We start from the raw sequence: 27,826 nt of genomic DNA, 5'->3' as shown, positions 1-27,826 counted from the left end.
AATCAACAATAAAAATCCACACCATAAAACTTAAAGATTAAATTTAAGTGATTAATGAGTTTACAAATTGTTTAGCCGAATTCAAGTTTGATTCCAAAACAAAATAACTTTTAATCATATTATATTTACTCATAGTCAAAAAGTTATATTTAAAAATCTCATTTACCACGACAAACATACCTTCTTTTGGTGGTGGCCGAGTTTTAAATTACATATCTAACAACTCAGTTAAGCTCACGAGCATTGACAAATAAACCTTTAAAGAAGGGAAAAAAGGTAGGAAGAATAGTGTAATAAATAGAGGGATATTAGTCACTTTAGTCCCTCAATAGGAAAGAAATTTTCATTTTAGTCACTGAATGCAGATAAATTGCAAAATAGTCCCTGAATGTAGACTTTGTTGGTCAATTTAGTCGCTGAATGTATACTCCGTTAGTCAATTTAGTCCCTGAATGTAGACTCCGTTAGTCACTTTAGTCCCTAAAATTGACTAACAAAGTCTACATTCAAGAACTGTTTTGTAATTTTCTTTATATTTAGAGACTAAAGCGAGTATTTTTTTTTTTTTTTTTTTTTTTTCAGTCAGGACTAAAGTGACTAATTCCCCCAATGAGGAAGAATTTTCCGCGTAAGAAGTTGTGGATGTTGTTGAGCCAACCCTTTTGCTAGCTGGCTGTCGGGGAGAGGTCCCTAGATCAAGATCCCACTGCGCACGTGACCTAACCCACTCACTCACTCCCTTCAAAACGCACATCGCTTTCTCTCTTCATTCTTTCCTTCATTCATTCCACAAAACCCAACACACAAACAAACTCTCTCTCTCTCTCTCTCTCTCTCTTCCACGGTGGTTTCTATTCAGATTCAAACGGTTTTTGACGCGAACTCAGATTCCGACTCAAATGCTTTGATCTACTACCGCACCACGGTGAATTCACTTCTCCGATCATTCTATTTTCGCCTTTCTTCTTTCTTGCATTTTCACTTCAAGCATTGTTCTATATCCCTCGACATTGATTCTTTGATTCGCATTTTGATGATTTTGAGTGAAATGGAGTTCAATTCAGTTGAATCCGTGCGTGATATGAATATGTCTTTTTCTTGTTTGATTCAAATTTGTAATGTAATTATCGGTTATCGAATTGGAATTAGGATGAGGATTGTTGAAGTGGTTGAACTATGATTTTTTTCAGTTTTAGGTCATTGAATTGAATTTTGCACTGTAAGAAACAAAAGAGGTTATGATTTTTACTTTCAAACTGAAGAGGTTATGATTTATTAGAGGATACTTCTATATTAGGCAGTTTCTGTTTTTAACATTTGCGTTAACACTAATTGAATAGTGGATTGTGAAAATTTCGCTACGCAATAGTGCTACGGCGCCGTTATAGCGGCTATTTCACAATATTTTGTCCTAAATAGTGTATTGTGGAACAATAGTGATTTATTCAAATTAGTGCTATTTCACAATATTTTGTACTAAATAGCGTATCGCGGAACAATAGCGATTTATTTAAATTCCGCTACGCAAATTGTGCTACAGCGCCGATATAGCGGCTATTTCACAATAGTTTGCACTGAACAGCGTATCACGGAACAATAACAATCTATACAAATTCTGCTATTTAAAGACTGGTGAAGATTGTAAATGGGAGATAATATTTGAACAAAATGAAGACTGGAATGAAAAGTTATTCACTGGAAGAGTGTAAGCGTGACCTTGAGTAAGGATAATTGATGATCGGCGATTGCATTAATACACTACAAGTCAAAATGAAGTTACTTGAAAGATGACGAATATATACTACAAGTCAAAATGAAGTTACTTGAAAGAAGACGAATAAGGGATTAATACACTAAACACAAAGTTGTCAATGTCAGTTATTTGTCATTCACAATTATAGTTTTTTCATTTGAGCATTTCGTAGTTACACATTATAACTCTGCGCATCTCGTCTCCAATATTAAAGAAAAGTTTCTGCTCATTAACCTTGGCATTCTAGTTTCTTCATGTGTGTATAGTGCATAGTGTATGTGTCACAATAGCCGCATCGTTGATGTGGGGTTCTTTGCCATGATTCCTTTGTGTGCATTTGTTATTAATGGGAAAGTGTTGAGCAGAAATGGTCTATAGAAGGTCTTGATAGTGAGCTTTAATTTCACACAAAGCTCTATTTCCATTTGAGACTGATGATTAAATACATCTTGTTGGAAATCCCGCTCCGAGCGTGAGGGAGTGTGTTGGTAATCCTGCCTTTATTGCAATCTGCCCCTAGTTGCCTTGTGTTGGCTTTAGTCCCACATCGGCTATATAGAACTCTTGATAAGAGTTTATAAAGAGGAGGCACTCCTCGCCTTACAATCCGGTTTTGTGAGGATGAGTTAGGCCCCCAATTTCATCTATACAGGTTTAGTATTCTGAGTTATTAGGTGGCATACCAATGAATATGATATGTTGGAAATGAAACAACTTGCACAATGCACAGAGAGACTCACACTTGTGGTACAAATGATTTGGACAATTTTAACATATTTTCATTTTTTTTGGGTGATTTTACTGGGAGGTAGTGAAGGCATCAGTTTCACATTATTTAATGTTTTTTGAATATTTTCATCCCTTTACATTGCTGGTTTTGTTTTTTCATTCCAATATGCTATAATACCTTATTGTTTTGTTATGCAGGTTACATGGCCTCCAGCCTGAAACAGTTGGGTCTACTAAAGCATATATTTTTCAATAATTTGTACATTAAGAACTTCCTTTAGTTTGAATATGTTTCTTATGGGTTGACAAGCGTGGCGAAATGGTTTGTCATTCCAAATATATAAGAACATGGAGGAGACACGAGAAGATGCAGGGTCGACAGAGCAAGGGCCATCAAATGCTAACATATCATGGTGGCCTTCGGATTTTGTTGAAAAATTTGGATCTGTCGCTTTAGATTCTCAAGACCAGACAGTAAATAATAACGAATCTCCTAGACACTCTGACAAAGATGTTTTGTCGCCTCTGAGAGCATCACAAATTCTCTGGCGCACTGGAATGCTTTCAGAACCAATACCAAATGGTTTTTATTCACTCATTCCGGTGAGGATTGATTTATATATTACCTTCTTATTGCAGTGCAAATGTCTATTTAAATTAATATTGTGCTGTGCATTACGATTTGGTGTCAAAGATTAACCCGATGGTCCAAGTATTAGTTTAGTATTACTATTACAAAGCCCAAACTCACTAATTATAACGAAGTTAAGAAACACCTCCTTAGATTTCTTTCTCAATTAGATGTTCAATTGATTTCATAATATATACCGAAACAATCTAAAGCTAATCTAAATATGTTCTAACATAACTTAAATATTTTTCTACAACTGAGAGGGTTCATAGACCCCTCACAGCCTCACCAGCAACTATTTCAAAACTAGCTATAATGTCAAAATGACAAAACCGTAAAGGGATCTTCTTTGTCCTCTATAAATAATACTTGTCAAGGGCCATCTCACCTAAACGCTTAAGCTATTAGATGGTGCTTAGGTCCAGTTGGAAGTTATTTTATTTAACAATTCGTCTTAGAATTTGGGCTTTAGGCCTAGCTCATCCCCACGAAACCGGCTTGTAAGGTGAGGATTGCTCAAACCTTATAACCATTGTCTATGTCATATCTCTAATCAATTGGAAACTTTCTACACATCCACGCTCAGGACTAAACATTTGAAGCTTGTATTAATGCACGTGGAATACCAGGGATCTCAACCCCCCTTCCACTCACAGAATTGCACATCTAGAGCATGAACAAATTTAGGTTGAGTAATAGAAATCTTGGTTTAATAGCATAATTAAGATGAACTCTGTCAACAACTTAGAATTGGGCTTTAAGCCTAAGTCATCCTCATAAAACTGACTTGAAAGGCGGGGATTGTCCAAACTTTATAAGCACCACTTAGGCCATATTGATAGTAAAAACAAGACTCCACAATTATTTTTAACCAAATTAAGAAAAACCAAAGTTATTTTCCCCCGTCTGTGTATAAGTCTTATAAGAACAGTGGTTTTGTGAATATAGATAGGGGTTGTAAAGTGTAAACGAGTCTAGCCGAGTACTTAAATGAAAAAAAATGAATGACTTGGACTTGTCTCATTTATTTAAACGAGTTTAACTAAAAGCTCAGGCTTGACTTGTTAAAAATTAGTCTTGTGCTTGGTTTATTAAGGATAACATAATTTCCAACGAACAAGAAATTATATATATTCTGGAATTTGGCTCTTGTCACAAAGTATATTTTTTGTGGAAGCATCATTCTGCAATTTTTGAGAATATGGGCCACAATAACAATGACATTGTCAATCAGATGAAGGTTCTTGATGGAAGTTGATCATATTTCAGCATGCTTTGTTAAGTTTATCTAGTTTGTAAAGTGATTTTTCTGCTGTCCAGCCATTTTTACTAGAGTTTTACAATGCTGTTCAATAACCTCTAACTCATTCATAGATCATATCATGTGTTGTTTGAGTTTGTTGGTGGTGACTAGTGTTCTGGCTCTTGATGTGTGACTATAATGATTATTCCATCTTGTTGTATCTTCACTAATTAATCTCTGCTAATGTGTAGGAGACAAGACTCAAGGAGCTTTTTGATAGTATTCCTAGCTTGGATGAACTTCATGCTTTGGGTGGAGAGGGTTATAGGGCTGATATCATTCTCGTGGATGTAGAGAAAGATAAAAAGCTATCCATGTTGAAGCAACTGATTGTGGCATTAGTTAAAGGATTAAATTCAAATCCAGCTGCAATAATTAAGAAGATAGCTGGATTGGTATGTATTTACTATATTTTATTGTGCAGCTCATGTTTCTTGTTCAAGTATTCCAACTGATTGTTGTTAATACTGCATTTAACTAATTATGCTGTCAAATAATTTCCCAAATAGTCATTGCATTAGAATTTTCCAGAACATTTTTATTTTAGATTTTTTTGACTGGGCTGTGTTATTTCTTTGCTTTCGGAGTTTAGCCAGCTACAATTTTGATTTGAAGAAATCATTTCATTGTAATTATTAGTGCCAAGTCTGTTGGTGGGAATTACAGGGGGTAGATAATTTGTATGATAACCTTTTAATTGCCTCCATCTATTATATAGTTTATTTTCTAAACTAATTTAAAGATGATTTGCATTTACTTTGACCTCTATTTTTGGACAGGTTTCTGATTTTTATAAGCGACCCAGTGTGGAAAGTCCAGCAAAAGCTGCGTTTGATGAAACCTCTCATATTCTTGAGAATCGTGGTGTTCAGATGCTGGGGCAAATAAAGCACGGTTCATGTCGTCCTCGAGCTATCTTATTTAAAGTATTAGCTGATACTGTGGGTCTTGAAAGCAGGCTCATGGTGGTAAGCTCTGATTTCTGTTGGTAGACTTAATTTCTGTGCAATACTGAGCATACTCTTGCCTGCTTGTTTGCTATTGTTTCAATATAGTTACATATTTACTATGCGTTTGTCAAAAGATTTATTAGAATTTTTTTAATCTTGTTTATTGGTTTACTTCTCTCTTTTCACCTAGGCAGATAAGGGAGCTATTTGTTGTTGTTGTTCAATTTTGTTCATCATCATTATTATATAACTTTCCAAGAGTATGTCTTGTAAGTTGTACCATGATTTTCTTTAACAGGGCTTGCCCAATGACGGGGCTGTCGAATGTGTAGATTCATACAAGCATATGTCTGTGATAGTTGAATTAAATTCAGTGGAAATGCTGGTTGACCTTATGAGATTTCCGGGTCAATTGTTACCAAAATCAACCAAGGCAGTTTTTATGAGTCATATATCCGCAGCAGGAGAAAGTGATTCAGCAGAAAATGATTCTTGTGATTCGCCATTAGAACCAAACAGTCCTCTGTTTGGAGTTTCAGAGAGGTTAGTTCCTAACGGGTTTGAAAACTGTTGACATTGTTGCTTCGGCTTACTGTAGTTATGTTCCTCTTCAGTTCGATTTTTGTCCCCCTAAGTTCAATTGTACAATACTGTTGTAGTTTGTTAGAGTTGTCTTAAAACAGATACCTTTAAGTTCATTGTAATGGCTTCCTCTAGAAGCTTCAGAGTTAGTTAGATTCCTCTAGAAACTTCAGAGTTAGTTAGACTCTTAGTTCTGTTTCCCTAAATATGCATGAGTTAGTTAGAGGGTTGTAACTAACTGACTCAGGTATAAAAACTACTGTCCCTTACAGTGTAACTCATTTTAACAATTAATACAACTTGTTTCTCTCAAATTCTCTAGTTTCAACATGGTATCAGAGCTTCTTCTAACAACTAGCTTTTAGTTCATTGCAATTGCTTCCTATTGAAGCTTCAGAGTCAGTTAGGCAGTTAGTTCCATTTTCCTAAATATGCGCTGAGTTAGTTACAGGGTTGTAACTACCTAACTAACTCAGGTATAAATACTACAGCCCCTTACAGTGTAACTCATTGAAATAATTAATACAATTTCTGTTACTCTCAAACTTTCTAAAAAACATAGTATTCCTCCTAAAAAACATAGTTATTCTATTCCTGCAATCAAGCTCTCTTGTTGATTAATGTAGATGCATGTGACATTATGCTACAAATTAATGAGTTGGACCGAAACATGGTTTATGATAGAAATTTATGGCCGGTTTGGATTTGATCCATGTAGCCGACCCCACTTAGGGCCCGTTTTGAGCTTATGAAAAATAGCTTATGCAAAGAAATAAGCTTTTGTTTATTCATAAATTCTCACTAAAGAAAATTATATCTTCTTAAGCTTTATTTTCATAAACTACCTTGACAAGCTTATGAATAATGCATAAAAGTTTCACAAATCCTTTTGCTTTCTACTTTTGATTTCAATTTCTAATGACACATTTACCATGCAATTGTCAAGTTGATCTTACACTGAACATCAGATAAACAATAACCTTCCTGTATTCTCGATAGGAAGTGAATTGTGAGATTATTGGTACAAAGCCATTAGGCTTCTATCATTATAGCTGTTATTGCAGCTACTAGAGTTGTCAATTGATTGGTATTGGTTTACTTTGTCCCCTCTTACAGTGCTGAGAAAGAGGAAAGCCTTCAGTTCAATAGAAGATCTGAAGTGTCTTCAAATGTAACAAGCCTTTCCCTGAGAAATATGATGTTACGATCAAATAGCAGTTTGAGGTAATACTTATTAGAACTGAAAATATGTTTATTATGCGGTGAGAGTGTACATTTATATAGGTAGGAGTCTCCTAGTTAACCCCTAATTAATAAGGAAGATTAATCAATACAATCAATACAATGACTAGTGGAGTTAAAACTAAATAGTTACAACTTTTCAATATCTCCACTAAGTACTTGATTAATTATTCTAACAGTCCCCCTTCAAACGGAGGGTGTCACAAACCCTCGGTTTGTCTCTAAGATAAAGGAATCTGGCAGTGGACAGAGGCTTAGTCAAGACATCTGCCCACTGGTCTTGAGCAGGCACATGCGAGACATTCAGTTCCTTCCTTATAACCTTTTCTCTCACAAAGAAAATATCCAATTCCATGTGCTTGGTTCTTGAGTGCAGGACTGGGTTGTGAGCAAGAGAAACTGCACTGAGATTATCACAATAGACATGAGGAATTTTACTCTTAATTTGCAATTCATTGAGAAGAGACTGGATCCAAATAATCTCAGCAGAAGCTTGTGCAAGGCTTCTATATTCAGCCTCTGCACTAGATCTAGCTACAAGGGTCTGTTTCCTTGCCCACCAGGAAACTAGATTGGGGCCCAGAAATATGCAGGCTCCTTATGTGCTTCTTCTGTCATCAGGATCTGAAGCCCAATCAGCATCACAAAAGCCGGTGATTGCAATAGGTTCAGTAGAGCTGGCAGGTGTAAGCATTAACCCATGGTGTAAATTGCCCTGCAGATATCTAAGTATCCTCTTGACTGCCTTCCAGTGATCTTCAAGGGGATTTGATAAGAACTGACAAACTTTGTTCACAGAGTAGGATATTTCAGGTCTTGTTATGGTTGCATATTGCAATGCACCAACAATTGACCTGAAAAATGTAGGATCTGAGACAATACTTGAACCAAATTTAGACAATTTTGTGATAGATGCCATTGGTGAGGGCATGCTATTAGCATTAATCATGTTAGCTTTCTGAAGAAGGTCCTTGATATATTTGGTTTGAGAGAGAAGTAAAGAGCCAGATGGTGAGTGATGCACCTCTATGCTGAGAAAATAATCTAGTATACCCAAATCTTTAAGGGAGAACTCAGAATTTGAGCTGATGAACTAGATTTTGAATAGCCAGTTTTGAGTTTCCAGTGATGATAATATCATCAACATAAACCAATATAAAAATGCAGTGAGCTTGAGTGTGCAAAGTAAACAAAGAAGGATCACATTTGCTTGACTTAAACCCAAAGCTAAGTAAAGATGATTTCAATCTCTCAAACCATGCTCTGGGAGCCTGTTTTAACCCATAGAGAGCCTTGTGTAGTTTGCATACAAGGTTCTTGTCAGAAGATTCAAAGCCAGGAGGCTGCACCATGTAGACTTCCTCAGTTAGCACTCCATTTAGGAATGCATTGTTCACATCCAACTGCTGAAGAGTCCAGTTATAAGTAACTGCAAGTGTCAGAACTGTCCTCACTGTAACAGGTTTGACTACAGGGGAAAAAGTCTCATTGTAGTCAAAACCTGCTTGTTGATGAAAACCCTTAGCCACTAAACGTGCCTTATACTTGTTTACACTGCCATCTGGATTTTCTTTTACCCTGAATACCCATTTACATCCAATGGCCAATTTGTTTGTAGGAAGAGATACTAGAGACCATGTCTGATTATGAAGTAAAGCATTATATTCTTCTTGCATTGCTAAATGCCACTTAGGATCCAGAAGAGCAGTTTTATAAGTAGTGGGCTCAACATGAGTCAAAAGGAGTGTAGGGTTAATTCTTGGCTGCACAATTCCATGTTTACCTCTGGTTTTCATTGTGTGACGGTTTTGAGGATGAATTCTATGAGGAACAGGAGGAGGAGACTCAGAATTAATAGACTGAGAGCTAGTAACACTAGCAGATGACTCAGGTGAGGAATTTTGAGATGCAGAGGGAGATAGAATGGTGATGGGTGTGGGATTTAGGACCACATTATTTCCGTGTGAGGACTCGGAGTGATGAGAACTAATAGATGGAGTCTGAGGGGTGTTTGATATGAGAGTAGCAGGAACAGACTCATAATGAGAAGTTTGGGGAGTAGGTGAGATGGAAACAAGTCAAGATAAGAGAATTTTACCTCATTAAACACAACATCTTTGGATATAAAAATTCTACCTGAAACATCTAAACATTTATATCCTTTGTGACTGTTGGAATATCCCAAGAAAACACACTCCTTTGAATGAAAATCAAACTTATGAGAGTTATAGGGTCTCAAAAAGGGAAAACATGCACAACCAAAGCTTTTAAGGAATTTATAGTCTGGAAATTGAAGGTGAAGTAAGAAAAAGGGTGATTTATTTGCTAAAACTGGTGTAGGTAACCTGTTGATAAGGTAAGTTACAGTTAAAAAGGCATGGTCCCAAAACTTTAATGGCATTTGTGCATGAGATAAAAGAGTGAGACCATATGTCTATGTTTCCTTTCAACTGAGCCATTTTGATGGTGAGTGGGTGGACAAGTGAATCTGTGAGTGATGCCAAGGCTATTGAGATATTTTGTGAAAGGTAAAAACTCACCACCTCCGTCAGTTTGGACAGAAGTAATTTTGTGATGTAACTGCAATTCAATCATGGTTTTAAAATTCTGAAATGTAGAAAGTGTGTGAGATTTGAGTTTCAGAGGATATATCCATGTGTATCTAGAATAAGCATCCACACAAGTAAGAAAATAGGTATATCCACATGAGGATTCAACTAGTGCAGGTCCCCAAAGATCACAGAAAATTAATTCAAGAGGTTTAGTATATGTCATTTGAGATGCAAAAGATGGCAGTCTATGAACCTTACCATGACAACAAGCAGTACAAAAATCCGACAAGCTCTTATTTGGTAATTGTATATTACAAAGTTGGATAATACTTTGGAGCACCTTATGATGAGGATGTCCAAGTCTGCAATGCCAGATACCATACATGGAAGGAAAAGACTGAGTAGAACTAGATGTTGAACTACTATGTAAATGTTCAACATTATTACATTGAAAATTATTGAAATTGAAACCAGTTGGGGACCTAAATGAAAAGAGGCAGAATTATCAGTTTGTGCTGGAGTTTTATTGCAAACAGTGTTGACACTAGAATTTTGAGAGACAGGAGCAGTGGTCTTGAATGAGTTGGTGTGCTCAAACTGATAGAGACCATCATGTCCTAGAATACCTCTTAAAAGCACCTTAGAAGAATCCTGAGATTTGACAAAACAATGATTAGGATGAAACTCAAAGTAAACATTGTTATCTTTAGCAAACTGACTCACATTAACAAGATTTTTGGTTATAGAGGGAACAAGAAGGAGATTATTCAGTTTTAGAGTAGTTTGAGGATGTAAAGGAGAAGTAAATTGTAAGGAACCAACAGAGGAAATAGCCAAACCTTGTCCATTTCCAATATGGACCTGATCAGAACCTGAAAGAGACGTGGAATCCATGAGGTTGGATGCATCAATGGTGACATGATGAGTAGCACCTGAGTCAGGGTACCAGGCATTGTTGAATGAATTGTGTGGATCTGAGCCAGTTAAGAAGGCTTGGGGAGCTTGACCTCTCTGATTCCTAGCCTGAGTGGGAGGCCTAAAAAACTGTCCAGAATGCTGAGGACGTGACATGTTCTGCATCCATACATTTGGAGGTGCACCATAGCCTCCTGGTGAGCCATAGGGACTGTAGTAATCATACTGTGGGGCAGAGAAACGGTAGTGACAATAGCTTGCATCATGACCAGTTTTTGAACATATTTGGCATTGAACATTGGATCTTCCACCAAAACGGCCACCACGTCCTCTGAATTGGCCATTTCTTCCTCCAAAATTAGGGTTAGAGTTAGGAAACTGATTCTTTTCGGTGCCATCAGTATAATTGTGGTTTTGAGAATTAGGACCATGAGATTGAGATTCTGAATTTGCAGTTTCGGTGAGATTAACTGAAACAGGTTCTTGTTCACTTATAGCAGCTTTCTTGAACTTCTCATTTCTAGATTCTTGTGTGAGAAGCTGAGATTTAAGTTCATCTAAAGAAACAACCTCAGATTTCGCATTCACACTAGCAACAATAGGGTCAAACTCCTCAGGAAGTGCTTCAAGAACAACTTCAATTAGGTCCCTGTGAGAGACTGGATCTCCAATTGAAGCAAGAGACTCTGAAATTGCGCGAATTCGAGCAATGAATTCAGCGACAGTGCGTGAACCTTTCCTAATGGATCTAAGTTCAGATCGAAGTTTACGCGAACGCGTCTTCATCTGCGTGAAGCAGTAATTATGGATCTCATCCCAAACCTGCCCTAAGTGGCGAATGAGAACGAATCGCGAAAGTAGCGAAGGCGAAATCGTTGAAAGAATCCAGGTGCAGAGCAATGAATCTTGTTCTTCGAATCTTGTTCTTCCCATTCAGTGTAAGCAAGATTCTCCGTTCCAGCTTCGCGCGCTGCATCTGTGAGATAACCAATACAATGACTAGTGGAGTTAAAACTAAATAGTCACAACTTTTCAATATCTCCACTAAGTACTTGATTAATTATTCTAACAATACTTTCCATTGCATATCCTGATATGTTTCATGCTCTTTTCCCCTTTGTTTTCATCTCATTAGAATATGTATTCACTTATAGTTTCACTTTTGTTAGTGTCAATTTTTTTATTTAATTGTGAAACTTTGTTTGACTAGAATATCTAAGACATGCACTGTACCAACTCTTTCTTGTTAACTGATTCTGTCAATTATCTCAGTTTGTCTCATAGTGAACCCAATATTGCAACTGCATTTGGTCGCCGTAGTCGGAGAAAGGCCATTGCTGAACAGAGGACTGCTAGTTCAAGGTTATTCTTAATTCCTTTTATTTTTAGTTTTGGAATGATCGGTAGGCCTATGTTCGGTTTAGGTTCAGTCATGTTTTGGAATGATGCGTATGCATATTTTTGTTTTCATAATTCCTTTTTCCCTCTCTCTCTCTCTCTCTCTCTCTCTCGTACATGAAGTTTTATACTGTTGATGGGTCGAGCCTAGGGTGTATGACACTAGAGGGCATAGCTGTAGATATTGACACTTAAATTGATGCTAGGACACGTCACTTTTTTCTTTTTAACTGATTTCTGTTTATGTTATCATTTTATGAACTCTGATTTCTGTTATCATTTTTTGAACTCAGTGGCAATGATATCTAAACGATCTCCAAGTCATACATAACAATTTAAATTTATTGTGAGTTCTTTGTTTTTCACAAATTTGGGTAAGCCTTCTATAAAAGGAGTTTATCTTAAACTAAGCAAGTAAAGGTGCATACACTGTGTACCATTAATTTGATTTAATAGGCATCATGATCGTGACTCACCAAAGGGTTGATAATACCCTTACTTTCTCTCTTCAGTGTAGCTTTGCCCCCAAATATTTCTAGTTACCACATGGCAATTGTCTTCCTAATTTTTCCATGTACATGTTATCTTTTTGCACATAGAGGCAAGGGTATTTAAACGACCTCTGAATTGTATGCATAAACTTAACAATTGAAATATTCATGGTCTGTCATCTTATGTTTGAAATATTTCTGGTTTTGCAGTCCAGAACACCCATCATTTCGAGCACGTGCACGGTCCATGCTTAGTGGTGATAGGACAGAATTTAGAGATTTTGCTGATGACCAGGCTACATCAAGGTTTTTACTTTAAGGGTCCCTTAATATTTTCTTATACCCTATTATGTCTATATAGTTTATAAGGCCTTGCATGTTTTTGTCCGCATCATATGCATTTTTTCTAGATGCCACAAAATATAGTAAAGTTGAAAGAATCTTGCTTAAAAACTTGTGTATTAATCTTTAATATCCTCACATTTAGTGTGTATCAGCTCAAGTCTAAGCGCTGCTATCAAAGCTGACAAGGCCTAAAGCTAAAGAAGTAAACAAAAGTATAAAAAAGATAGACGTAAATTGTAATCATCTTAATTATCATCACTCTAGACTTATTTTTCTCTGCTCATAGAGATTTGTTGTTCAAGTTGTTGCTTTGAGATGATGTTTTCATATTTATGTTTCTTGACGTGAGTGTTCCTTTCCTCTTCCAATAGATTTGTTAAATTGGATGGGATTTTAAGGAATATAAATATTGTCTGCTATAGGCATTTGTGGAATAATGTACACCATATTTTTGTCCTTTTTCCTTTATATCTCATTATTTAATTAGATGATTTATGAGGTGTTCATCCATTTCTCAGATCCAGCTATAGATCAGATGGTGCATCCTCATCAGAAGCTCGTAGGATACGACGAAGAAGCATCAGCATTACGCCAGAGATTGGGGATGATATCGTAAGGTTGTTTGTTGTTCCTTAATGCTTCTGGGCTTGTACTTGCTTCTTTGTGGAGTGTGTTGTACTTGGTTTGCATTGTGTGGTCTTTGGAATGTTAGTAAATCACTGCTTTTTCATTTTTTTAGGTAGTTGTATTCTACATTATTTTTTATTTGGACATTTGCATGCTCATGCCAGTTCCTTGATGTGTTAAAGGTGATAATTTCCCTGGATCATTCTGTTAACTAAATGTGCTCTTTGTAATATCTAGTTGATCAACTTTTGATTTATCAAAAACTTACCTTCAAGCTTAAGAGTTTTGTTTTCCTTTTCTCTTTTAGTCAATTGAGTTTTTTTGTTGGGTTAACAACATATTCTGCTAGTAATTTCAGACTGTTACTCGCTGAATCTTATTGATCAGTATATATAAAAAAAGATTCTGTTGGCTCTCATGCAGATGCTTAGGTCGGGAGACTTAGGACTATTTATTTGTATTTATCAGGTAGGTTCATAAGATTCTGGCCACTTGGAGGCTGGATCAAACATATCATATGAGCAAACATAATGTATTATGACATTTGAAGTTAGGTATCATTCATGAGTATTGCTTGGAACATTCAATTTAAAACTCAATTTCCAAGATTCACTATTATCGGATGAAATCATGCGGGTCCCACCACTTTATGTTGGCCCTATTCCCAAAATTGTGGTACCCACATGAATTTCACCCAATTATAGTGTTGAAAAGAGATTGTTAAAGTGAGTGTTCCTAGCAGTCATATGTTGTTCATTTGTGGTTTTTTTTTTTTGTTTGTTTTTCTTTCTGTTCTTTGGTAAATGAAGTTCCTTGTAAATCCAAATGTTTAAACTTGCCCCGTTAAAAGTGGAGACTTTGTGCAATGATGCTGCTGCTTGCTTGTGACAGACAGGTTTTGTTCACTGTTCTGTCTCTCTACTTTTGGGGTATGGTTGCATAGTACATCTGTCCTCCATAGACCCGTCCAGTTTTTGTGTTGGGGGTGATATGGTCCCTATTGGACTGAGCTGCCCTTTCTTATCTGTTTCAACCAAGGCACTTTGGTGCTTGCTTTTTGTGATGTGTGCGATGCATTTGGCTTGAATGCAATACAAGAAATTTTAGCCACAAATATTTATCTCCCGATTTATATGGAACAGACTTGTTTTAGTACATTGGATGTGCAAGCACCTCCTGGGTAGGTCATAGGGGAGGGAGATAGGTGACCTAGTAGAGTATCAAGTATTTAATATTATTGTCACACCCAGGTAGGTCAGTGTTAATTAAGCTAAAAGCTCATTGCAAGAGTTTTCCTTACCTGATGTGAAAAGAATGTTTGTATTTGTTTTTCTTTATTTCATCTCTGTTTTTAGAAGATTCCTTATTCTTGTGCCATGCACCATTCCTTAATCTTGTGCCATGCACCCTTCCACATTTTCTATTAACACTTATTCAAAATCGAAATGCTTTGGGTCATGATTGCATGATCAGTTTATCTTAGATTGTAATTCAGCTCAACTTCCAAATGAACTAATTCGATAGGTTATCATGAGCAGAGGCTGCTATTTTATATTGCTTTATGCTAAATATCTAATGCAAGTGCATGATTGTAAATTATAATACATACTTATGTCAGTTGCATTAACGTGCATGGTTATTTGCTGTATTAGTTATGTATTGTATATTTGTGTAATTGAATTTAAGTATTTCAAATACTGTAACTCTGGATCTATTCATTGTAGGGCTGTACGTGCAATGAATGAAACACTAAAGCAAAATCGTCTTATAAGAGAACGAGGGGATGATAACTCATTCTCCCATTATCCGAGCAATAGAAGTAGTGATGCAGATCTTCATAAAAATGTACGTCTTCTCTATTTTGCTAACAGTGAAGCATGCTTTTATTGAAGTCTTTTTTCTCTGCCTGTGAATCTTCATCATCTTATCAACCATTTCTTTTATCTTGTCTCTAAACTCTTAGAATTTGGGTCGGGCCTATCTCAATCCTGCAAAACCGGCTTGTAAGGCAAGGGCTGCCCAAACTTTATAAGCACTAGGCATGCCATTTCTCTAGGCAACAAGGGACTAAATCCACCTCTTCACACTGAACACAATGGAAGTGTTGGAGACTGCAATGAAGGCAACCCAAATGCCGCAATTAGGCGGTTAGAGACGGGCTGCAATGAATGTGGAATTTCCAACACACACCCTCACGCTCGGTCCCAATGAGCCTGAAGCCTGGATGATGCAGGAAGCCCAACAAAGGATCTAGGATTGGCACTGATGCCATCTTAGGTTTTATATTGGGCCTAACTCATCCCTACAAAACCGGCTTGTTAGATGACGGGCTGAGGGCTGCCCAAACTTTGTAAGCACTACATAGGCCATATCTATAGGCAATGTGGGACTAAATCCATTCCTAAGGTGTTTGAGGCTGCAATGAAGGCAACCTAAATACTGCAATTAGGGACGGACTGCAATGAAGGCATGGTTTCCAACATAAACTATACCTTTGACCTATTGTTTGGATTCGTGATAGTCCCGAATCTCCTGATGACATCTGCCAATTGATAAGTTACAAACTTCAGTGTGTGAACAGTACTTGAAAGACTGATTTCAATCTGATTGATTTCAGGGCCATTTGAAGGATTTATGGCATTGATTTGGTGATTAATGATGCCATATATAAAGTTTGAAGGAGTAGAAAGAGAAATATCTTTGCCAGGAATGTGAACAACAGAGCGTTGTTTAGCTAAAACCTTCTCCCTAACAAAGAAAAGATCTATCTCCATATGCTTGGTCCTGGTATGAAGGATAAGATTGTGTGCAGCAAAACTGCTGATTGGTTATCACAAAAAATGGTAGGAGAAGTGAAGGGAACTGTGAGTTCTTGCAGTAAAGTCTGAATCCAAAGTACATCAGCAGTTGCTTGAGCAAGAGACCTATATTCAGCTTCAGTGCTGGATCTTGCAACAACTGGTTGTTTTCTAGACCACAAGGAGATAAGATTTGGACCAAAGAAAATAGCAGCACCAGAAGTAGATCTTCTGTCATCAGGGTCTGCTGCCCAGTCAGCATCACCAAACACTTGGAGAGGGAGAGGTTTATGAATAGGGGCAGGGAACAGCTTCAGACCATAGTTGAGAGTACCTTTGAGGTATCTGAGTATCCTTTTAACAACAACCTAGTGAGATTCTAGAGGTTGAGACATGAACTGGCATACTTTGTTGACTGAGTATGCAATCTCTGGTCTGGTAATGGTGGCATACTGCAGGGAACCAACCACTGATATGTACAAAGAGATGTCATGAAAAGTATCTGAACCCTGTCTAGATAGCTTGCAGCTGGACATCATAGGAGTATTTATGGGATTACGTTCAAGCATGTTAGTTTTTGAAAGCAGATCCTTGATATATTTACTTTGAGTAAGAAGTAAAGAGTGATCATCAAGGTGTTTGACCTCAATTCCAAGAAAGTAGCTTAGAGAGCCAAGATGTTTTAGGCTAAAAACGGAGTCCAGTTTGTGAACCAAAGTGTTAACAAGATCAGAAGAACTGCATGTGATGATAATATCATCAACATACACAAGAAGATAAACCACTTGTTTTTGTTTAGCATAGGTAAATAGTGAGGGATCACACTTACTAGCCTTAAACCCAAACTGAATTAGAGCAGTTGTTAACTGGTCAAACCATTGTCTAGGAGCTTGCTTGAGGCCATAGAGAGCCTTATGAAGCTTGCAAACTAATTGTGTCACTGCTTTCAAAAGCTGAGGCTGTTGCATATACACTTCTTCCTCAAGGATGCCATTTAAGAAGGCATTATTAACATCCAGCTGTTGAAGTGGCCACTTGTATGAGATAGCAAGAGTAAGAATAATTCTGATAGTTACAGGCTTCACAACAGGAGAGAAAGTTTCATTAAAGTCAAATCCTTGAAGTTGATGAAAGCCTTTAGCAACTAAGCGTGCTTTATACTTGTTACCATCGGAATTTTCTTTTATCCTAAACACCCATTTACAACCAATAGCTTTTCTGTTGGGTGGAAGGGGCACAAGTGACCAAGTATGATTGTTCTGAAGGGCATTAAATTCTTCCTTCATAGCAGCATTCCATTGGGGATCTGCCAGAGCTTGTTTTACATTCTTAGGTTCAGTGTGTATAAGTTAAAGGGTGGGATTGAGACGAGGAAGAACAATACCCGATTTGGATCTAGTTTGCTTAGGGTGTTGGGTTGACAGGAGGGGCAGTAGTGAAAGAGGAACTAGAGGAAGACTCAGAGGCAGATTGAGAGATAATAGGAGATTGGGAGGACTCTGCAGAAGGAGAAATTGATGTAGATGCAGGGGACAAGATAGTGGGAGTAGGTGAGTTGGGTAAAGTTGATGTAGGTAAAGTTGATGTAGATGTACTGATAGTACTGGTGTCTACGGGTAAAGATGATAAAGAAACATCCTTGATAGGATTTAGAGGGTCATAGGGAGTAGTGGTGAACAATAGAGGATAAGGGAACCTTGACTCATTAAAAAGAACATCCTTGGATACAAAAATACGACCACTAGGAGACAAGCACTTGTAACCTTTATGAGAAGGAGAATAACCCAAAAAAATGCACTCATGAGATCTGAAGTCAAGTTTATGAGCATTATAAGGTCTAAGTAAAGGGAAACAAGCACAACCAAAGACTTTTAGGAAATTATAATCAGGTTGTTGGTGAAATAAGACTTGATGAGGGATTTTAAATTGAAGAGATGAAGTAGGAAGTCTGTTAATAAGGTAAACAGAAGTAAGAAAGGCATGGTCCCAATAGGTCAAAGGTAAAGAGGCTTGAGTAAGGAGAGTGAGATCAAGCTCAACTATGTGCCTGTGTTTTCTTTCCACAACACCATTTTGATGGTGAGTGCGAGGACAAATGAGTCTATGAGTAATTCCTATACTCACCAACCTAGTTGAAGTTCAGCCATAGCTTTGAATTGTTTAAAAATAAGAAAAGCATCAAATTTGGTTTTTAAGAGATAAATCCAAGTATATCTAGAAAATGCATCAACAAAAGTGATATAATAATTGTATCATAGAGAGGAAACAGTGGGAGAGGGACCCCATAGGTCACTAAAAACAAGTTGTAGAGGATGATTATATGTAGTTTCAGAAGATGGTGGGTGTAACCTATGAGCCTTACCTATGCAACAAGCAGTACAAAAATTGGATACATCTTTTTCTTTATTGATAATGGACATATTACAGTGCTGTAGAGTGTGTGAATATTAGGATGTCCTAACCTTAAATGCCTCAAATATTGTGTAGTAAAGGAGGACTGATTATTACAAGTGCTAGAACTAGTATTAAGAGTGCAAACAGATACATGATACATTATTTGAAAGAGGTAAAGACATTGAAGACTTAGCAGATTGGAGAGAAACACTTGGAAAAGTATAGAGACCATCAGAACCCACTTTGCCATGCGGAAGAACCTCTTTAGTGGCCTGGGATTTGACAACACAATGATCAGCATGGAACTCAAAAAAGACAGAGTTATCCCTAGCAAATTGACTGACACTAATTAGATTTTTGGTTATTGTAGGAACTTGTAAAAGATGATTAAGTGTCAGTGTAGTTTGTGGTTTAATAGGTGAGGTAAACACACTAGAACCAGAAGAATGTATGTCCAAACCTTGGCCATTCCCAATGAAAATTTGCTCAGGTCCATCAAAAGCTAAGTGTTCCTGAATGTTCCTTGCATCACCAGTCACATGGAAGGAAGCTACAAAATCAGGAAACCATGTAGTAGAGGCATTAGAGGAGCCACTTGTTGATGGAGCATTAGTGATCATAGCACTAGGTAAACCATACTGAAAGGAAGGAGGTCTCTGTTGTTGAGGAGCTGGTGGTCTCTGCCATTGCTGAAAAGGATTGTAGGCCATATTAACACCATAACCAGTAGGTGAAACACCATATCCAGAGTGAGTAGGTCCATATGGAGACATGCCAGAGTTGTAAGCATGATAGGGATCACCAGCAGCAGGCATTGAGCCTTGAAAATTGGGAGGAATAGGGACCTGAAACTGCTGATTAAACCTGTGCTAGCATGAGAAAGCAGGATGTCCAAATTTAAAGCAGACTTGGCATTGAACATTAGTAAAACGACCACCTCTGCCACGGCCTCCTCTACCACGTGAGGATCCAAACTGATTGGAAAAATCAGAGCCAGTGGTGTTCTGAACAGAGGGTGAAAGCATAGAGGCATCAGGTTGAGGTTGAGATTTAGTATATATATATATAGGTGAAAAAACACTTCAAAACACCTTAATTACTTGATAAGAAAAATAAATTATTTTCTTTTAAAACACTTTATTAAATAAAAAATAATATAACATAAAAATTTCTTTTATTATTAATAATATTGTGTTTATGTGTATGGACTTTTTAAATCACATTATTGGTTATTAATTATTGACAACAAAAAAGAAAGCAACATGTATAAGTAGAAAATAGCGTGGAACAAAAAAAAAAAAGAAAAAAAAAAAATACCTCAGCGTATAACAAAAAAACAAAAGGCCAAAAAACATAAAAAAGGAGACCTCAGTGTATAACAAAACAATAGACCGCATGTGCCTTTCACGTGTTTTTTTTAAGGATTTAGTAATAACAACATCGTTTTAAGAAACCGGGTTGTAAATCCGACACACAAACAACAACTCTGTGCTGCATGAACAGAAACGGCCGACACTCACGATTCACAATTTTCCGCGGCGGTCCTTACCGCGTCTACCAGATCACAGTCGTACGATCCTACGAGTTGGATCGCGATTTTGACTACCTTGCATTAGAGTCATTTTTATAGACATTTTGTAATTTATCCTTCAAGATTGAAAAAATAATACCTGTTCTATAAGGATTGAAACTCTGCATTAATACTAAATTTGTGAGGGGGATTTATAGGTTATGTAAAGAGTCCTACATCGGATGAGAGAAGACTTTCACTTAAGTTTACAAGTGGTGGTAGTTCTCACCTTACAAGTCGGTTTTTTAGAGATCGAGTTAAGCCCATCCCAAATCGGTATCAAAGATCCACTGGGCCACCTGTTATCAGATTACCAATACCGGTTCACACTCCATATGTCCAGTCCTGGGCGTGAGGTGTGTGTGTTAAGAGTCTCACCTTGGATGAGATAATGCTTGAACATAAGTTTATAAGTGAGGGTAGTCCCCACCTTACAAGTCAGTTTTGTAGGATTGAGTTAACCCCAACCCAAATTCTTGTAGTAAAACCTAACCTAAGAAACATAACAAACGATAAATCACACCTTGTAACTATAATTCAAATGAAGTAACACTTACCTTTTGAAATAGTGTAAATTGGTATTTATGATTTGATTATGTGTTTAATATTAGTCTTAAATACCTTTTTCTTCAATATTTGTGGTCCTCTCATGAAAATCAGGTCAGAAGCAATATTAGTCTTGAATACCTTTTTCTTCAATATTAGTCTGAAAAGAATTTCATTTAAACGACCTCTATAAATTTCAACTCATGAATTAGTTGCTTGATCCAGATACCACCAAGGCCACCGCACGCCACTCATCCTCAACACTAGATAAAAAATATGGTACCCTGAGGTAGATTGTTCATCAGAGGGAGATCAACAACTGAGTAACCAATCACTTGGGGAAGACCTCCATTTTCATATAAACCTTGACCTGGATATCCTTTAACATATCTCAAATTACGAGCATTTGCATCCCAGTGACTATCACAGGAATGAAATTGAATCACTGCTGAATCAAAAACAGTATATGTATGAGTGATAGTATGATATTATAACCTACCGACTAGTTTTTAATACCATCCTTGATCCGTAAATGGCTCCCCTTGACCAGAGAGAACTTAACATTGGGATTTATAGGAGAGTAAAATGGATTTAAATTCTGACATACTACCAATATCCTCTAGGTGTTTAGGGTAATTATGGGTTTATTATGTGTTGTATATTATTATGTAATAGGATAATAACAGTAATCTTTGGATAACAGTAAGTCTTGGTATATATAGAATATCCATCGTTTTGTAATTGGAGATGGATTTCATGATATGCCTTTTGTTTCTCTTTTTTCGCAACACTTACTAACACTTACTAACTCTAGGAATTTAAATAGTTTTGGTATAATCCAGAAGTTGAGACAAGTTAATTTTAAACTTGCATTTTTTGTGTGCTAGTGTGTTGTGCATGAGGTTGGTATGTGGTTTTCCAAACCCAGCTCGATTATAATTCATGGTTGTATTGAAGTTGGTGTCTTGTGAATTATGTTTGTTAATCATTATTGATTATTATTGTGGTCAATGAAAAATTGAATTCGATACTCTTTTAAAACATGAAGTCTTTGCCCTTTTGTTTCAGAATAGGGTGATTTCCTTTTTGCAGTTAATTTAAATATCTTTCATGTTACATGTGATTCTTATTCTGCAATGGCAGGCGTCAAATTTCCATCTTGATGGTCATGATGAAAGGTCCACCTTATATTCTTTTCAGCGTGACCAAGTAACATCACAAAAGGCAATGTCATTACCATCTTCACCACATGACTATAGAAGTCAAGCTTCTGAGAGAAGCGAGCTATCAAGATACGGAGTTAATGATGAAATGGAGTCGACCTGGAATAAAGTACTTGAATCTCAAATGTTCAATGGCAAACCTTTATTGGCATATGAAGCATGGAATATTGACTTCTCAGAATTAACTGTTGGAACTCGTGTCGGGATCGGTAACTTTTAATTCTCACAGTTATCATAATGAGAAGTAATTTGCACATAGTGTGACTAGATATAATGTTCATAGCATGTGTCGCTAAATTTTTGGTAGTTTAACATTTGCTGTTGAATTGTAGAGATGATTTTGAATCACAGTTTCAGGTGAAACCACATGACACCAACATTCGGATGGGGGTGAATTTCAACATTTGCATGCTAGATTGAGACAAACCTATATACATTTATGTGTCAGGTCTGACAATGTAATAAGGATGTTAATTGCACACCTTCCCTCCCCACCAAAAAAACTCCAATTTCGGGGGAAGCAATAAATGAGCTTAAGAGGGGTTTTGCTCCGCTCCCCTTCTAAAAATTGAACCAAACATATCAAATTAAAAATATTACTTCCCCTCCCCTTCAAAAACCTTCAACCAAACAGACCCTTAAAGTTAGCTTTAAACTGTTATTTTACATTGCTGAAATGTTGATATTGATTCTAATAAGATTTGTTAGTATCCTTTAGGTTCATGATAGGATCTCATTCCTACTTAGATTACATCTCTCATGTATAAAATACTTGTACAAACCTTTTCATCGTGAGTAAGAATATTCATGTTCAAGTTACGTTTCAAAGAGATACAAAAGGGGAATATCTTGAGGTGATTTGCATTTTTAGAAAGTAGTTTAGTTATTAGTTGGAGTATATATTTGTGCCATGTGCAATTCTAAGCAGAACAGCTATTCAGCTTTTAAAAAATATATGTTATCATTTTGGTGGGTTTATGGTAAATGGCCAATTGCTAATTCAAGATTTTTTTCTTGAGGGATGATGTAGTAATGTGATGCGATAGTTAACCATTGCTTGACCATTTATGTGATTTTTCTTTTCAGGCTTCTTTGGAGAAGTCTTCCGTGGCATATGGAATGGCACAGATGTTGCAATCAAGGTTTTTCTAGAGCAAGATTTAACCGCTGAAAACATGGAAGATTTCTGCAATGAAATATCTATTCTGAGGTATTTGGTTGTTAATATGCAGTTTGTTAACCTTTTTCTGTTGTGTTCAACATGTTCTGACACTCTTTTCTTTTTGAACTTGTGTTCTTGTTTTCATCCAGCCGACTCCGACATCCTAATGGTATTCTCCAACATTTTAACTATTTACTTCTATAGTTTCGGATTTCACTTTGATCTTGCATATATGTTTTATACATGTAGTAATTAATATAAGGGAAATGCTATCAAGTGTCCTTGGGGACTTGTTTAGAAGTCCAAATAAGAAACTTTTTCTTGGAAATTGTGTATTTAACACATTGAAACTTCAAAAAGAAACTTTTTATACATAAAATTTATAAATTATTTCCTCTTTTGAATCCTTAATAAGTGCCCTAAGGGAACTTGTTAGCATTTTACCCTTAATATAATGGCCTCTGAGTTGTTGTCTTTAGTAAAATCATCTTTACTGATAAAAAAGTAAGATTATGTAAGCTAGGTTAGATGAATATATCATGCAGCATATTTCCTTTCAGTTTATGTGTTATTTATTTAGTGCTGAAATTGTATGCAGTCATCTTATTTCTTGGTGCATGCACAAAGCCTCCACGTTTATCTATGGTCACAGAATATATGGAGATGGGATCATTGTATTACCTGATACATTTGAGCGGTCAGAAGAAAAGGCTCAGTTGGCGGAGACGACTAAAGATGTTGCGTGACATATGCAGGTAAGTACTACGATTATGCATACCTTTTCATAATCCTATCTCTTCATTGGCATTTATGCTAAACAGTTATTGCACGTATTTTACTGCTTCATTGCCTTCCAATCAATCTCCTAAGTTCCCTGTCCATTCAATTTCACATGAGAAACAACCGTTATTGTCTGCGTTCCATGACCTACTTTCTTCCTTTTCCGAATAATTTTAAAAACATATCCTGGTTCAAATTGTGAACTGTAAATTGCAACAAATGTAACATGTAAGGATTAGTGACACAATGCAACATAGCTTGAAATCTATCAGATAAATGATGTAATGCTTAAGTTAATTACTTCTTAGTAGTAGTTAACAAAACACTTTACCATAAGGCTCAAAATGAAACCTCGAGTTTTATGTCATATAAGTTACGTAGATAGAGCAACGTATAGCCAAATAATGTGTATGTAGCGTAAACCAAGGTAGACAGGAACGAGTCCCAGCACGTAGGATCGTCCGCTCCTACGTGCCTCCCACACAAAAACGTGCCTCGTTCTTACCTGGGTTCGTTTTTTGCATCTTCACAGTCAAGAACGAGTTCCTGATACAGGAACGTAAGTTTAAAACGTGCTGGGCTTAGCTTAAGTGATTTGGGCTTAACGGACCGGGTCGGGTCAAAATATAACCCGGTTTTATATAAAAGATAAAACCCAGAAAATTTTCATTCTTCTGTTTCTTCCTCAGCCAAACCCTAAACGTGAATGGCGGCCACTTCTCTTTTCCGGCGAATTTCTCGCCGTCGTTCTCTCTCTACCCTCACCTATTACTCTGTTTTCGTGTTTTCTTTCCATACCCTTATCAAGAATTTCCTCCTGGCATGGGAATGAATGATATCTTAAACTTAGATGGGTAGTCTAGTTTCTATGGTTTGTCCATTTAGAAACTTATTTTGAACTTGGTAGTTTCTTTTTGTTGTTACTTATGAACTTGTATTTTGAGTACTTATGACTTATGACTTATTTTGAGTACTTTGATGATTATGACTTATTAATTAAGTTTGATATACTTATGATTTCTATGTTATTTTTTTCTTTTTATATTATATATGTATATGATTGTGTGCGCGTGTATAGGAAATTACAATTTTGCCCTTGAGTGGGTTCTTACGAACCGTGTTACGTTCCCCGACTTTACGTCCCTTCACCGGCCGATCGAACCTACGTAGAAACTCGTTCCTGACTACATTGGCGTAAACAAGTAACTATGTGCTGCCTTTATGTGCAATGTGATCCTTCGAGCTGTCAGAACCAAATAAGGTGTCGTTGATGGTGGAAGGGGTGAAGGCGTCGCAAATACAATCAGGGTAGGTTTCCGATTGATATGTCGGGAGGACACCACAACCGGCTATGAATGCCCCGGTCGATAAGCCGGCATGAGCGCCATGACAATGCCGATAAGCTCTCTATTTTTAACTCAATTAAAATTCAACATTCATTTCATAATAGCAAATTACAATATATATTAGAGCTCTAGCTCTATTTGACTCAATAAACCCTCAGTAATTCAAATTGAAATTTAAAACTAAAAGAAATAAATGACCATTTATGACTTATAAAGTAATTCCTAAAAATAACTATAGAAATCAATGCTGGATACCTACAAGGACTGTGAGCTTCCAAATTTTAATTACTAATCCTATACCTAAAATAGCTCACATATTTCCAAATCAATTGCAAGCTCCTCCTTCAATAAGGCATCATAGGAAATTAGTTGTAAATATCAATCCTTGATGGCTCAAAATCAAATACAAGTGTGGAACTGGTATTATTTAGAAGTGCACATTTTTTTTTATAAGACTCCTTCCACACGCTTAAAGAGTTTGTGATTACATCAATGTGGAATCTTCTGTTTTAGAAAAATGAAAATAGAGCAACGGAATAATTAAGAAGGTGTATTCAGTAGTAGTCATGAAGTTTATTTTAATATAACAATTTCAACTTATATATGACTTTTAGTGTCTATGAGAATGTTTAGAAGAATAATTTAAAAATTAACAAACCATTGCATTGTACTACTTAATCAGTATACATATATGAACCATATTGATTCATGCATACATCGTGTTAAGAGTACCACATTGGATGAGTTCACAAGCACTAATGGCCATAACTAGATATTCAACTTCTACACTAGATCTAGCAACATCACCTTGTTTCGTGTTTTTTAGAAACAAGATTCTCTCCAATTAGGACACAGTAACCTGAAGTTGAATGCCAACACCAGGATATTTAGCCTATTTGCTTTTGTATATGCAGCAACATTAGTATGAGCTCTGTTCTCATAACCCAAATTTGAAGTTGGTATTAGAGCCTATCCAAGATCCATTGGGCTACCCTCTATTGGGCACTCGGGTCACGCTCCAGATGTCTTGTCCTGGACACGAGGGTTGTGTGTTAAGAGTCTCACATTTGATAAAATATGGTCCAGAAATGTGTTTATAAGTGGTGGGTAGTCCTCATCTTACAAGCCAGTTTTAAGCCAGTTTTGTAAGGATTGTGTTAGGCCTCACCCAAATCTTAAAACAGTACAATTCATCACATGATATCAGTCTGTTTTGTCATCACATTATAGGAAGCACTGTCTTGACTCTTGTCGAATTGTAGCCTATCATGATATTCAAATTGTGAATAGAATAATTATAACTATGATTTCAATTGGATTAAGATGCTCGTATGTTTTTTTTCCCCTTTCCAAATTGCTTGGATTTACTGACAATAAGAAGCTTTGGGATTTACTTATACATCAGCATATGTAATCAAATGTCAGATGATCCACCATTTTAGTCAAGCCAATATTTGTTTAATTGAAATTATGTTTTGCTAGACCACTGGTGTCAACTAATTTAATCTATTACCTCTTTTTAATCAGAATTTGGTTGAGGTGTTACCTTATTCAAATTTTAATCACTCAATTGTTTACATTTGATGTCAACATTGATCTGAACACCTTGGTTATGTGCAGGGGTTTGATGTGCATACACCGTATGAAGATTGTTCACCGTGATTTGAAAAGTGCAAATTGTCTAGTGAACAAGCATTGGACTGTGAAAATCTGTGATTTTGGGCTTTCAAGAATAATGTTAGATCCTCCAATCAGAGATTCTTCGTCAGCTGGAACTCCAGAATGGATGGCTCCTGAACTCATCCGAAATGAACCATTCGATGAAAAATGTGATATCTTTAGCCTTGGGGTGATAATGTGGGAGCTGTGCACCTTGAACAGACCATGGGAAGGCGTACCACCTGAGAGGGTATATTCAACTGTTAATCTATTCATTTTCCAATGTTTTCTATTTCTATTGTGTTTCATTGAATAAACTATAATTATTTCTTCTGATCAGGTGGTTTATTCTGTTGCTCATGAGGGTTCCAGAATGGAGATTCCTGAAGGCCCACTAGGCAGGCTAATTTCAGGTCCACACTACAGTTCTTTTATCACATTTTGATGACAACTTAGACCCATCCGGTTCAACTTTATCATTTATTTTTTCATTTCTGTTCACAGATTGTTGGGCAGACGCACATGAACGGCCAAGTTGTGATGAGATTCTCTCTCGTTTGGTGGACATGGAGTATTCATTGTGTTGACACAATCTTCTATCTTTTGTACATAGAAAACTTCGGGTAGAGTTGTTACATTCTGTAATCTATCGGCTGAAATTGTGGACTACTGTAAATTTTGTTCTCAGAACATTTCAAAATATAAATTAATGATGCTCTTCTTGTCTTACCCGTGTTGCAAATTTTTCACTATTTGAGGCAATGAAATAAGGATGAATCCAATACATCTTGCATATTTGCCGAGCAGAGAAAAAAACTAAAATATATTTC

The 27,826-nt window shown here is 36.6% G+C and overlaps 1 protein-coding gene across 3 annotated transcripts; it reads left to right on the top strand.

Annotated features, from left to right (window-relative positions):
• Positions 1-668: 668 nt before the first annotated feature.
• Positions 669-27,778, top strand: LOC11408882 (serine/threonine-protein kinase EDR1). 3 transcript variants are annotated; one of them, XM_013609809.3, is made up of 17 exons: positions 669-925; positions 2,681-3,085; positions 4,608-4,811; positions 5,196-5,384; positions 5,665-5,909; positions 7,065-7,172; positions 11,930-12,019; positions 12,757-12,852; positions 13,410-13,508; positions 15,243-15,363; positions 22,027-22,258; positions 23,136-23,259; positions 23,361-23,380; positions 23,810-23,966; positions 26,958-27,246; positions 27,337-27,409; positions 27,501-27,778. In XM_013609809.3, exons 2-17 carry the CDS (start codon positions 2,831-2,833, stop codon positions 27,581-27,583), a joined length of 2,385 nt encoding a protein of 794 aa, XP_013465263.1. In that variant the 5' UTR covers positions 669-925; positions 2,681-2,830; the 3' UTR covers positions 27,584-27,778. The 3 variants fall into 3 exon arrangements, with proteins under 3 accessions (XP_013465263.1, XP_003597130.2, XP_013465265.1); XM_003597082.4 differs by having other exon boundaries at positions 670-925; positions 21,970-22,258; XM_013609811.3 differs by lacking the exon at positions 7,065-7,172 and having other exon boundaries at positions 670-925; positions 21,970-22,258.
• The last annotated feature ends 48 nt before the right edge of the window (positions 27,779-27,826 follow it).

This window comes from Medicago truncatula, chromosome 2 (assembly GCF_003473485.1).
Source record: "Medicago truncatula cultivar Jemalong A17 chromosome 2, MtrunA17r5.0-ANR, whole genome shotgun sequence".
NCBI lineage: Eukaryota > Viridiplantae > Streptophyta > Magnoliopsida > Fabales > Fabaceae > Medicago > Medicago truncatula.
This window is presented reverse-complemented; position numbering and strand designations above follow the sequence as displayed.